The 14,304-nt window shown below is 35.8% G+C and overlaps 1 protein-coding gene across 2 annotated transcripts in view; it reads right to left on the bottom strand.

The window, feature by feature from the left end:
* The window catches only part of LOC150099412 (arginine/serine-rich protein PNISR), a 313,080-nt gene that overhangs the window by 159,044 nt on the left and 139,732 nt on the right, over positions 1 to 14,304 (bottom strand). For both annotated transcript variants that reach the window (XM_090404218.1, XM_090404217.1), the window contains exon 8: positions 5,907 to 6,009. In XM_090404218.1, the coding sequence (XP_090260344.1) occupies positions 5,907 to 6,009 (103 nt within the window). The remainder of the gene's footprint in view (positions 1 to 5,906; positions 6,010 to 14,304) is intronic.

Below are 14,304 nucleotides of genomic sequence, written 5' to 3'. Positions count from 1 at the left end.
GAAAGAGTAAAAAAAAATAATAATAATAAATGAATGAACGAATGCTTACAAAAGGAAAAAAATGAATGTTTATGTATAGGTAAATAGTTTTTAATGTCTAAGTGGAGAAACTAACCAATGTCAAAGACTGTGTCAAGAGCTCCAAAGGGAGTAAAATTAAAGGAGCAAAAGCATCTGGCAATCTTCAGTTAGAAAGAGTCAAACTTGAAGTTCAAAGAAACACTCAGATATATGGATAGGTTTTTCTAAATTTCTCATATTGAGACCAAAATATGGCATATTAGCTGGTTGTAGTAGTAGTATTCATCCTGTAATTTTAGCAGCAATCAATAATAAAGTGTCTTATAAATCTTATTATAAAAGCATCTTGATAATTCAAAAAAAGGTTTTATGCTTTCACACTGCCATGAATGTCCTGGGATCAACATCATAGAGAAATTTGTGATGAAAATGAGATTTGACTGAAATTAAATATAACCAGTGGATGTCAACTCATCAATGTGAACTTTTAACTGTGGTGAAAACCAGAGAGGAGTTTTTGACTGATTTAAAGAAAAAGTTGATTAAATTAAAAGCTTATAATTTAATTGTAAAAATCCAGTTTTTAAGCTTTCAGTTAAAAGCTCATCAATTAAAAGGTTTTAAAAACAAAGACATCACTTCTGAGTACATAGTTTTAGAGGGATTTTCCAGAAAACTACACTTCTGTGATACCAGGCAAAATGCACTCATTTCACAGTATAAAAGCACAAGTCAAACCACATCCATTTGTAGTGTATTTAAAAGAAAATGACTTTGTAAATCTAAAACACTTTTGTTATCAGTGACTATCTGAAAGAACACAGTAGCAGTTCATGTTCTTTTTTTTTTTTTTTTTTTTAGATTTTTTTTTTTTTGATTTATCGTTTGGAGAACAGTTTGCAACTTTGAAAAGAATATTTTAGTGATGGCTCATCTTTGCAAATGAAAAGGACTTGGTTAACCTGGCTAACAACAAAAATAATTTGCTTTATTTGCTGAATGGCACTTTTTGGCCATGTCACATGGGAAACCATTTAATATTTCCCCAGCACATGTTAATAGTGCTGGGGAAATATTAAATGGTTCTTCAGAAAGGCAAACTTGCAAGAATTATTGACTCCTAAAGTATGTATGTTTGACTCCTGTTCTAATAACACCACTGATATAAAAAAAAATGTGTGTATTCAGTGCAGACTGAATATGAAGGCAAGCTACTTAAAGAGCTCAAAAAAAAGCAAAGAAAATTAACAACGCAGCAATGTCTCATATATGTCCTAGTCAATGAGAAAAATGTTAAGTCTACCAGTATTCTGCTTCAAAGAGCTTGGAAGCTGCTGCAGTCACTTGAATGTCAAAGATTATTTCATCACAACTGAATGATGATATGTGCTGTATTTGCAATGGTAACTATCAAATGTGGCTTACCACAGAACTTCTATGAAAACTGACAAGATTATATCCTTTAGAAAAATAAATTGCATTTAGTGGTGAGTAGCAGTTATTTTTATTAGCTAGCTAAATAATATAGGTTAAAATAGAACAAATTTTATAAGCACTTCACAGCTAGAACATATCTATTCTTTGCAAACTCTAGTGATATGAAATTACACTATCCACATAGGTAAGCGCATAAAAGTAAAAAAATTGTCTTGAAAACCACACTTCACTTGTAAAGACACCATATATGAATAAATAGAGTGGAGCCCATTGCTCCCCTCTGTTTATAGCCATGGGCTCTCCTCCTCTAGCTAAATTCTGTATGGAGCATTTTGAAAAATATACTCTTATGTTTGTTTATTCTACTTTGACAGCAATGTTGGTGACACAAAAAAAACTCTCAACATATAATTTACTTTACTTCAAACCATTCAGGATGTCCTAAAAAAATGTGTTGATAAGTGAATGTACTAAATATTCTGAAAAATGCAACAAAACAAAAAATTGCAAGTTTCTTCATTTTCAAGAGGCTGTTGAAACTGAAAATAACAGAAAGTGGCAACCAATTTACCAATCTGGCTTTATAGCCACCTATGAAGAGTATCTCATATAAAAATTTTAATTTTTTATATTTCCAAAAGTCAGCCATTTTTAATTTTTTGCAAACTTTAAAGCAGTTGTTTTACACAGAAGAAAGCCTTCAATCAAGGTAATTTGGGGAACACACACTCCACTACATGTATACAAAAACATACAAAAAACAGACTTGTGATTCAACCTGGAACTGTATAAGTTAGGGTATAAAATGGGGGGGGGACACTCTGAACACCCAAAACAGGTGACTGCCATCTTGAAAAAATTAGTTTGTCGGAAAATTCAATAAGAAATCAAAATGTACACATCTTGAAAATAAAGCATGATTAATTTAAAAAAAAAAAAACCTGAAATTCAAAAAATACTGTAGATCTGCTGAATAAAAATGGTTACATAATTAATAAGATGTCAGGAAACAACTAAAAAAAAAATTACATCATTACTAACTTCCTATCTACAATTTTCCTCACAAATCAGTCTGTTATTTGTCAAGACTCCAATATTATCATTATCAGATATTATATTTCTATCGTCTAAGGCATGTTGTACAGTATCAATCCACCTATATCTTGGTCTTCCTCTTGATCATTTTCTTACCAACCTGGCAGAGAACACTTGTTTTAATAATTCTGTTTAAGTGACCATACCACCTGAGATTAGCTCTGCTAGCGCATTCCTGGATGCTGACAACGTCAAGTTCTTTCCTAATATCCTCATTTTTAATATGATATTGCCATTGATGCCATCTGTTCACGCCTATAATCTTTCTCAGAACTCTCATATCTGCGGTCTCTAGTCTTTGGTCAAGTGTTTTACTTCTGACCCAACTCCCAGATACATAAAAGTTAAAACTGGTTTGAACACTGTCTTGTATACAGCTAATTTAGCGTTCTAACTAAATTCGCTCTTATTCCATACGAATTTATTCAATTGACTTCCAACCATACCAGCTTTGCTGATTCTGTTGTCTATTTCTATATTTAATTTACCATCTTCACTAAAAATCGTGCCTAAGTAGCTGAAATTTTTTACTTTTTCCACAGGTTCTCCATTCACAACACAGTTGACATTTTCAATGATTCTGCCTATTTTCATTGTCTTCGTCTTTTTAATGCTGACCTTCATCCCATATCTATTACAACAGTTATTTAATTTAGTTAGGGAATCTTGAAAACTTATAGCAGATTTATTTAGAAGTATAACAACATTCGCATAAAGCAAAGAGCTGACATTAACATCTCTAATTTTGATATCATGTTTAATACCACTTTCGTTCATAATGTGATCCATATAGATAATGAATAACAGAAGGGATAATGTACATCCTTGTCTCACACCAGATTTAACATTAAACAATCTTCCTGTACTTCCTTCAATTCTAACTGCTGACTTACAACTCAAATAAACACTAAGTATTGCTCGATATAATGCCCCATTGACACCATATAACTGCAGCGTATTGAATAGCTTCTCTCTTGGCACCTTGTCATATGCCTTTTCGAAATTGACAAAACTTAAATACAGATCTTTGTTATATTCCCATGCTTTCTCGACTATTTGTCGTAAAGTGAAGATCCCATCCTGACAGCCTCTATTTGGCCTGAATCCAGCTTGTTCTTCACAAAGCTTTTCTTCCACAATTCTTCTCAACAGTTTCTCAAGTATACTTGCATAGATCTTGCCAGGAACACACAGTAGGGAAATACCTCTGTAATTCTCACATTCAGTTTTATTTCCCTTTTTATATATGGATACTATGAGAGCTCTACTCCAATCATCGGGAATTCGTCCCTCTGTCCAGGCTTTCTGAACTATGCAGTGCAGCCACTGTAAGACTTTTATACCACCATACTTCAGCATTTCTGCTAGAATATCATCTACTCCTGCTGCCTTTCCACATTTCAAGCCTTTGATGGATTTTTCTACTTCAATATGGATATGTATTCCTGACTGCATGCCTGGTCAGTGTTTTTTTACCACTGTGCTGTCATCACTGCTTGTTTCATTTAGCAGTTTTTCAAAGTAATTACTGCATACTTCAAGGATATCTTTTTCTCCCATTTTCATGTCATCTTTATCAACTCTGACTCCTATTACAGCACTCTTTCCTCCATTCCTAAGCTTCTTCAAACCTCCAGAATATTTTGCTACCTTCTTGATATTTATTTTCTATATTCTTGCCAAAGTCCTCCCATGACTTTTGTTTAGCTAGTGTTTAGCTTTCTTACATTTGTCTCTGTATTCTCTAAGAGCACAAGCTGACTTATTTGCCAGGAACTTTTGATATGCTTTCTTCTTTTCCTTCACTGCCTCTTTAACTTCCACCATGGAGTTCTAATTTTTCTATCCTTGCAGACAACTTCACCACATGCCTCTCTAGCTGAATCAATCAGGGCTTTCTTCAAGGCTTGCCACTGAATCTCCAAAGTTTGATTCCTGTTCTCAAACTCTTTCATTTTTTCTTCAATAATCTTTGTGTATTTTAGTCTACAGTTCACTTCCGAGAGCTGCTCAACTTTTATTCGCTTTAAGATTTTCTTAAATGTTATTCTTTTCAATATGAAATTAAATTTTATCCTGCTCAAGACTAAATAGTGATCACTTCCAATTTCAAATTCTCTGTACATTCTAGTGTCCTGCACAAGGGAGAAAACATCACTATCAACAATAACATAGTCAATGAGACTTTTCTTATTCCTTGCCTCTTCTCTCCATGTAAATTTGTGCACATTTTTATGTTGGAACATGGTGTTAGTAATAACCAGTCCATGTCCTGAGCAGAAATCCAACAGATATTTGCCATTATTATTAGCTTTGCTCTTTTCTCCAAATTTTCCCAAAATATTTTTGTATGTCTCACAATCATTTCCTACTCTGCTATTTAGATCCCCAACAAGGACCAACTTTTCCTTTTTCATTGTGTCAGTTGCTTTTTCTAAAGCCTCAAAAAATTCCTCCACTTCTACCTTAGTAGAACCTTCTGTGGGACCATAGGCACAAATAAGTCTCATTGTCCAGTTCCCCATTCTCATATTTGCCCACATTACTCTACTTGAGATTGACTGCCATTCAAGAAGATTAGCCTCATATTTTGTGTTGAATACTATGGCTATTCCTTCTTTTCCTTGATTGTCATTGCCTGAATATAACATTTTGTATTTATTGCTCAGAAAGATCTCACCGGTTTTTGTCTTTTTTGTTTCAGTCACCCATATTATGTCGATCTGGTACTTATCTAATTCCTCAGCTAGTTCCATTTCTTTGCCATTCAGGCTTCTTATGTTGATAGTACCGATCTTTAACTCTGATGATGTTGAGTTGGGGTGTGTTTTCAGATTTGTTCCAGTAGCTGACTTTTTGCTGTTCGCCCTGGTTCCCTGGAATAAAACAACGGGGGCCTTGTTTAACCGGGTGATGCCTCAGCCAGCATGAAATTTTGTCATGTTGTACCATCATTTTTTTATTTTCGTTTAACCAATAAGAATACAATTTGGTCAGCAAAATCCCAAATTGCTAGCCCATCCTCGCTCGTTCAGTATCCAAGTAGATACCCAGCAGGGTGCACCACGAGAAAGTGAGGACTGGACATTAGGTCAGAAGCCTTGGTCGTTTCTCCGCATTCCTTTAAAGGCTATTTGAAGGTCTCCTCTCGGTTATACAGCTTTGACCCTTAAGCACCCCAAAAAAAATTTTCTTCCATCTAAAATACAGGATAACAAAATAATTTGCTTTCATCAAAATCAGAAATTGTGCAGCTTGATGATTTCTCATGAACGACCACATGTGTGTGTGGATAGATATACATAATAAAAAAGAAAAGTTACGAAACCATTTCATTTAGTTTATATATATACCTTTGGACAAGGCCCTCTGGTACGCTTCCTTTGCAACAGTAAAAATTTCACTGTTTGTAACATCTAGAAGAACTTCTGTTAACATTCTCCGTACTTTCAACATCTGAAAGAAGTGGGAAGTTGAAATAAATTAATAAACATTTAATGAGTAATTTAAAATTTAGGATACTATATACTGAGTATTAATTCCAGACTGTTATAAATATGATGATGTCAAGTCACATCACTGAAATTCATCATTACCACAGATATAGCATTATAACATTCACCAGTCAGGGAATACTAGTTGAAACTCCTAGTGCCTTCAAATGGCAAAAATTCAGAAAGCTTATTAATAAAATGCTTTCAAACAGTTGTTTATTTGCTTTCTGGTGTGTTATTTAAAATATCACAGTTCTTAAATTGTTTACCATTACAAGCTTATGAATATGGGCTAATATAATATGCTTCAAGCACTATCAGAACCTTGCTAGAAGAATCACAATCAAAAACAACATATTAAACAAAGTTTAATTTCTTGACTATAATTACTCTCTACTCATAAAAATCATGGAGAAAATTATTAGTCAACCTAAAGACAACAATCAACTAATTAGCGAAAGTCAGGTTGTCAGGAAATAAGACAAGTTGCAGGAATGGCAAACACCAGTAGTGGCAAATGGTGATGGGTTTTGAAGATGGTGCCAGTAGGGTGGAATTTCTTCAAAATCTTTGCTATGTGCTCAGAAACACCTTATATATATATATATATACAAGGTGTTCGGGATAAATTTGACAGTTTCGTAAGGAAAAAGAAAATCTTCTTTTTATCTATTAAATTTAATGAATTGACAAAAAAACATTACAGGCAGAGTTAATTACAATACTATCAACAAGATTTACTCAAAATAACCACCATTAGCATCGATCACAGCTTCAATTCTGCTTCGGAACCTCGAACAAGCTGATGCTACAGTCTCCCTGGGAAGGGCCGCAAAAACTGTTTTAATTTTATCCATTAACTGGGCTTTTGTATTACTGGAAGTGCGATTGGTGTCTTTTTCAACTGCGCCCCATACAAAATAATCCATGGGGTTAAGGTCTGGCGAGTTTGGAGGCCAAACATTTGGACTGGTGAAGTCGTAGAAATTTTCAGACAACCATTTTTGACTTTTCCCAGAGGTGTGGCAAGGGGTCGAATCCTGCTGCCATACATACGGCCTACCATTGGCTACCCTTGTTATCCAGGGCTTGACTACAGTTAGCAACTCCACGAACAAAGCCCGAATTCCAATGCCAGGGTTCTTCAACACCTGTTCCTGCAGATTTGCGAGGAATTCTGCTGTACGAACGCAATCAGATCGTCTGCTAGGGATCTTTCTTCTTGCTACATCCTCGTAGTCACCATTGCAAGTCTCTAGTTCATGCCTGATTGTTTTTACTGTATTCAGGGAGCATTGGGCAGCAGTCGTAATATCCTTATTTTGATGGCGGGCACGAATCATCATGATACAAGTTATTCTCTTCCATGATTCAGGTGGGTTCCAGCTATCCATCCTTTCTGACATCTTGTATATGAATGAAGAAGGGTCCAAACTTTTAAATGAAGAGAAGTGTGTGTTAATACATGTAACTTACGGAAAAATATAATTAATTATAAATATGTCAAATTTATCCCGAACACCCTGTATATATATATATATATATATATACACACACACACACACACACACACACACTTTTTTTTTCTTCTTTTTTTTTTATATCTAATCGACACACAAAAGGCCATTAGACTTTAGTGCCATGTATGAGCAACTGGAACAGAAGGAAGGAGGAATCTGCTCACATTTTGCTTGGACAGCTAAGGATTGTAATCTCTGAGGAAGGCAGAGTGGGTGAGACTTTTCCAAAGAACAGAAGTGGATGGAATGAATTAGGAGACAGCAAAGTTGGTTAGCAGTGGCTCTTTTAATGATTTTGGTTTTAATAATTTTGGAGGAGAGTTCAGCAGAGTACTGTCCATGATGGTATCTGTAGAAGAGGCACAAGGCAGAAACTGAACATCTGTTGAAGAAAGAGAGACTGAAATGGATATGTGAGAGAGAGAGGGATCATCTGCCCTCTTCTGGATAGGATCGAGCAATCTTAGAGGCGATTTTGGTGCACCACCAAATATGTTAGCAATATTCCATGGTTGGGCAGATTTGGGATTTGTACAGAGTTAGCAGCCATGAAGATGTGAAGTAGTATCTTGTGAAAAAAAGTACACCAAGTTTTTGACAGATGCAGAAATAATTAGTTGAAATGTAGTTGTGCCAGGAAATATTGGAGGTGAAGGTCAGTCCAAGATGTGAAATCTGATCATGTTTGGATATCTCAGTATTACTGAAAGTAAGGGGAGGGAATGCAAGCTCTTTCTTGCAAGAGATCAGACAGGACTGAGCTTTGGTGGCATTTAAGTTTACAAAGTTGTCCTTGCCACATTGGGCTATAACTAGGAGATCAGAGTTCAGGTCACTGGTTCTGGTGGATCTTGAGGATTCTAATACTTGAGCACTACAAGGTTTGTCAAATGAAAAGGAGGAATGGAGTGTACTGTCATTTACAAAGCTATTGATAGAACTGGAAGTCTGTGAGAGCAGGTCATTTATATACAAGAGAAAAAGAATGAGTAAAAGAACACAACCCTGAGTTGCTTTTGCATTGGTGAGGAAACCATCTACCACAACATGTAGTGAGTGACCAGTGAGAAAACTGGTGATCCAATTGCAGAGTGGGGAAGGTAGACTATAGGATGACAGTTTGTTAAGTAGGCCTTTAAGCAAAACCCGATCAAATGCATTTGAAATGTTGAGGGCAACCACGTGAGTTTCTCCAAATTTTTCGATGGCCTGAGTACAGAGGTGGGTGGTGAAAGCAAGATCAGCTGTAGATTGCGATTGGCGGAATCTGTACACTGAGTGGTTCAAGAGTTGGTTGTTAATCTCCATAATTTTAGAGAGAACAGAAGTGAGAGCAACTGAACAGTAGTTTGTTGGTTGACTTTTATTACCTTTCTTTGGAATGGGCCGGATGCGGACTTCTTTCCATGTCATAGGGTAAATGCTAATTGAATAGGATAGATTTAAGAGGTGATGGTTCTGGGACACTATTTTTAACTCATTAGGTAGGATGTTGGAACCAGATGCCTTGTTTGTGTTCAGTTTATTAAGGATTCTTCAGATTTCTTTTTGGCAAAAGACTATGGGTACTGCATTGATGACCTGGGAACTTTGCCCAGGTCATCAATGCAGGAATTTGAAGAGTGATGCCAGTAAGTTGGCCTTGTCTTTAGGTGAGGTAACTACAGTACCATCAGGATGTGAGAGTGGTGGAAACATGGGTGGGCAGAAGTTGCATCCAAAGGCCATGGTAAGTGACCAGAATGAGGACTGCCATTTGGGCAAGAGGCAAGTTTGCAGCATTTGCTCCTTTCAAAGTGTGATTTGGACTTGGTGATAATTCTTTTATAACTGTTGCAGGCAGCAGTATATGCAGAATGAGAAGCTAGAGTTTTGGTCTTGAGCCATTTGTAGTAAGCAGAGGTTTTTTTCTTTTACAGCATTGGCACACTGTTTTTTGAGAACCAAGGCTTGGATGTTGGCTGAGAATTTAGAGTGGAATAGGATAGATTGAAGAGCTGATAGTTCTAGGACACAATTTTTTAACCCATTAGGTGGGGATACCATCAGGACTAGATGCCTTGAAAGCCTTTCATTCCTGTGAAGATGAGTTCTGTTATTCGATCTGAGCAGGTGTTTGGATCAAAAGAACTGAAGCAGTAGATTCAAGGAATAGAAGTCATGTAGGTCATCCCATTTGGCACCTTTTGCAGTGCCAAAGGACACCAGAATGTGAATGGTGGGTGAAGGTTGTTTTGTGGAAAAGAGACTTGTATGAGATTTGTGATCTGAGTTACCAAGAGAACTAGCCAATTTCTATATGGACCATTTTGAGAAAAAAAAATGCTCTTGGTACTACCAGACTCAAACCTATTTGGTTAAGATGTATTGATGATGTGTCTATTTGGCAACATGGCTAAGAAATAGGCACCTCCTCCACCTCAACAGTCAACATCATGGAATCCAGTTCAATATTGAGAAAAAAAAAAAAAAACAACAACAGCTTGCCTTTTTTAGATACTCTAATCACACACCTGCCCAATGGTAGCCGTTCTTTTTCAGTTACAGAAAATCCACCCATACAAGTAGATACATAAGTAAATCCCCCCCACACACACACACACATTCTCAACAATATAGGGTCATCAAAATCCTTGTCAGCAGAGCCTCTATTCCACCAAAGCTTCACTTACAGCAGAACTTGCCTTTATTTGCCAAATCTTCCTGTCCAATGGTTGTGCCGCCAAAAAAAATCTACAAATTATCTGTCCCTTCCACCTCCCTCTCAACATAGAGAATACAGTAATGTCACTACTATTCTCTATATCCTGGGCACTACAGAAAAAAGACCCAGAACTTTGAAGGAAATATAATCTCTGCCCTGCTGTGAGGCTGACTTCCATTCTCTGCTCTCCTAAGGATCTGTTTCCTCCCCTCTCTGTTCCAGTGTTTACAAATTATCATATTATGGTCAAACTGGGAGATCTGCTATCCTGCCCAGATGAACACAAAAAATACATCTGTCATCACAATTATGGTCAATTAGGTCTAGGAGATTTTAATATTTCATCTGACACAGAATAAGATGGAAGAAAATCACCATCCTCCATCGCAGCAAAAACAAACTTGACTCTTTTTAGAATCTGCAGCAGACTTAAATAACTAGCCTAATCTTAATAAATATGGTTGTATTAAACTTCCCAAAATTTGAGAAACTTTAATTCTCAGGCCTCCCATCCGACATCTAAGGCTAGCTGACAGCATTCATAGAGTGTGCCCCTCATAAGACTTTAGTCTTTATTTATTTATTCTATCTAATTTCTTCCATTTATTGTGTCTTGTGTGATTTACAATTTAAACATTATATTCCTGATGACGTCTATGTGACAGATGAAATATTGAAATCAATTAAACCTATTGTTTAATTATTGCTCTTTGCACAGTAAGCTATTCCATTAAAGTGCAACATGAATGTAAACCAGCTTCTTCAACCTTTTGGTTCAGTCCACTGCCGGCTGAAGGTCTCCTCCATGATTTTCCAGGACACTTAGTTTTCTACTTCTCCCATCCATCTCACTCCTGCAATTTGTTCCAGTTCATCTCTCCACCTTCTTCTTAGTCTTCCTCTTTGTCTTGCTGCATCTATTGGTCTCTACCCTGTTGTTTTTTAGTCCATCTCCCATCACTGCATCTGGCAATATGGCCAGCCAATCTCCACTTAGACTGTTTAATGTATTTTACAATATCCATGACCCCCCCCCCCCCCGTTTGAGATCTTATCCAGGTATTTGTCTTCATATCTCTTTATGTTATTTTTAGCATGCTTCTCTCCATGTGATGTTGTGTTGTTCTCAGCTTCTTGTTTAGGATTTCTGTTAAAGTTCATACACTGGTCGAAAGCTTTCCTTTTTAGACTCATAGGGATGTCACTTCTGAATATGTCTCTCATTTTCCCATAAGCCATCCATCCAAGGTGAATTCTTCATTCAATCTGTCTTTTCATTGGCAATCCTCAAAGGATAACAATTGGCCCAAATATACATATGAAGTAACTTGTTCTATTTCATGGTTTTCAACTTTGAGTTCTATGGTTTATGTATTTATTCCTCATTTTAATCAATACACTACAGTTATATGGTGTCGATGGGGCATTATATCAAGCAATACTCGGTCTTTATTTGGGTTGCAAGTCAGCAGTTAGAATTGAAGGAAGTACAGGAAGATGGTTGAATGTTAAATTTGGTGTGAGACAAGGATGTACATTATGAAGGAAAGTGGTATTAAACATGATATCAGAATTGGAGATGTTAATGTCAGCTCTTTGCTTTATGCGGATGATGTTATATTTCTAAATAAAATCTGCTACAAGCTTGCAAGATTCTCTGACTAAACTGAATAACTGTTGTGATAGATATTGTATGAAGGTCAGCAATAAAAAGACAAAGACAATGAAAATAGGTAGAATCATTGAAAATGTCAACTGTGTTTTGAATGGGGAACCTGTGGAACAAGTAAAACATTTCAGCTATTTAGGCACGATTTTTAGTGAAGATGGTAAATTAAATATGGAAATAGACAACAGAATCAACAAAGCTGGTATGGTAGGAAGTCAATTGAATAAATTCATATGGAATAAGAGAAAAATTAATCAGAACACTAAATTAGCTGAATACAAGACAGTGTTCAAACCAGTTTTAACTTATGGATCTGAGAACTGGGTCAGAAGTAAAACACTTGACCAAAGACTAGAGACCGCAGATATGAGAGTCCTGAGAAAGATTATAGGCGTGAACAGATGGCATCAATGGCAATATCATATTAAAAATGAGAATATTAGGAAAGAACTTGACATTGTCAGCATCCAGGAATGCGTTAGCAGAGCTAATCTCAGGTGGTAATTCACTTAAACAGAATGGGTGAGGAAAGATTAGCAAAACAAGTGTTCTCTGCAAGGTTGGCAGGAAAAAGACCAAGAGGAAGACTAAGATATAGGTGGATTGATACGGTACAATGTGCCTTAGACGATAGAAATATAAGATCTGATAATGATAATATTGGAGTCTTGACAAGTAATAAACTGATTTGGAGGAAAATTGTAGACAGGAAGTTAGTAATGGTGTAAATTTTTCATGTAGTACCATCATATCCTGTACGTCTCTTGAGCCTACATGGCAGGAATTTGATGATGATGTTCTAATTTTATTCTAAAGATTTTTTTAGATGGGTAGATAAAGCGATCTCCCTGTTGTTTGATTCATGTATATTTCATATTAACGTAAATAAATGTGTTTTAATTTTTTGTTAAAAGAGTGCTGCCTAATCCTTTATCTTACAATGCACTGTTTCTAAAAATAATCGGATTTGTGAGCAGGAAACAACTAAGGCATTAAAAGGGCAGTTTAATTACTTAAGAACCACGACTGTTTATGGAAACTTTGTTGAAGGAATTTAAACTAGTGAGAGAGAGAGAGAGAGAGAGAGAGATCTAGCAAACGTTTTATTGAGTCTTATGCCGAATATTGATATACTGGATGGTGCAGTCTAACAAATAAATTTTCCAGTGTTCATAGGCATACAACTAGTAAATACGGGAGGTGGATAAACATAATATGCAGTAGGGTAAGTGAGAAAGGTTACGAGAGGAAAAGCGCACACTGCTAATTAGTAATAAAGAATAAAAGAAGATATTACAATAATGCAGCAGACTGCATATCGTTACAATATGGCACCATCTTGGCCCAAGATATTAAAATGTCTTTTGGAAGGTAGCATAGTATTTGTAGGTTGCTCCACCTTTACCACAAGTTGCAAATATTGTACTACCTTACTCATCTAGGGTTTTCACTTCTCTGTCTTTTGATTGAAGATTCAAGGTGTAGTGTGTGTGTGTCACAAAATGAAGTGTACTTTTTATTGTGTATCACAGTCAAAATAGTTTGAAAAACACTGCTCTATAACATGGTAAGTATGGCATGGTATGGCATAGGGCACCGATATATAGATCAGAGAAAAATACCTTAATTTCTATATCACCGCTTCACAGAGGTCTACATGCTTCTGTGGTTGGAAATGTCTGCAATATTACTTCCATTATACCCACAAAGAGAAAACAAAGTAAAAAATTTTTAATTCAACAAGCTTCCTATGCTCTACAGAATACTTCAACAGGAATAAAATATTTTAATTTTTGAAAAACTTACATCAACAGTTAATTCTTAAAACAAACTGCCATAAATGGCAGTCATTAAATTGACTGTATACACACATGCTGAAATTTTAAATACATCGCTTATTGTTGACTACAACATGTAATGTCTATCATAAGCTAGTTCCCAACTTCTTAGGTCTTTTATTTAGAATCCTCAATACAATAACAACAATGGAACACAAAATAAAATTACAATAAAGAATCAATTTCAAAAAGCACCACTACAGTGTCAATAAAATAACAGATGGTCAATATATTCCCAATTTTCAAAAATAAAATAAATAATAATAAAATAAATTACAATATAAAAATCAGGAATTTTCATAAAGATATAATAATATTTATCATAAAGGGGATAACTGAAGGCCATCAGATCTGTTCAAGTTCAGTCAGTGTAGAAAGGCTTAGCAGCTCTCCTTATATAACCACTCTATAAGGAATCCTACATTTTGCAAAATTTTGTCCCAAAAAAGCTGTTTAGTTGAGATGGCATGTTCTGCAAGGCCAGACTGTTCTGGTTCATGGTACCTGATGTAAGATTTACGTTCTT

The sequence above is a fragment of the Typopeltis vanoorti genome, chromosome 14 (genome assembly GCF_054136105.1).
Source record: "Typopeltis vanoorti isolate ZY-2024b chromosome 14, IOZ_Tvanoo_1.0, whole genome shotgun sequence".
In the NCBI taxonomy this organism is placed as follows: Eukaryota; Metazoa; Arthropoda; class Arachnida; order Uropygi; family Thelyphonidae; genus Typopeltis; species Typopeltis vanoorti.
Note: the sequence above shows the minus strand (reverse complement) of the source record. Positions and strands in the feature narration are given on the sequence as shown.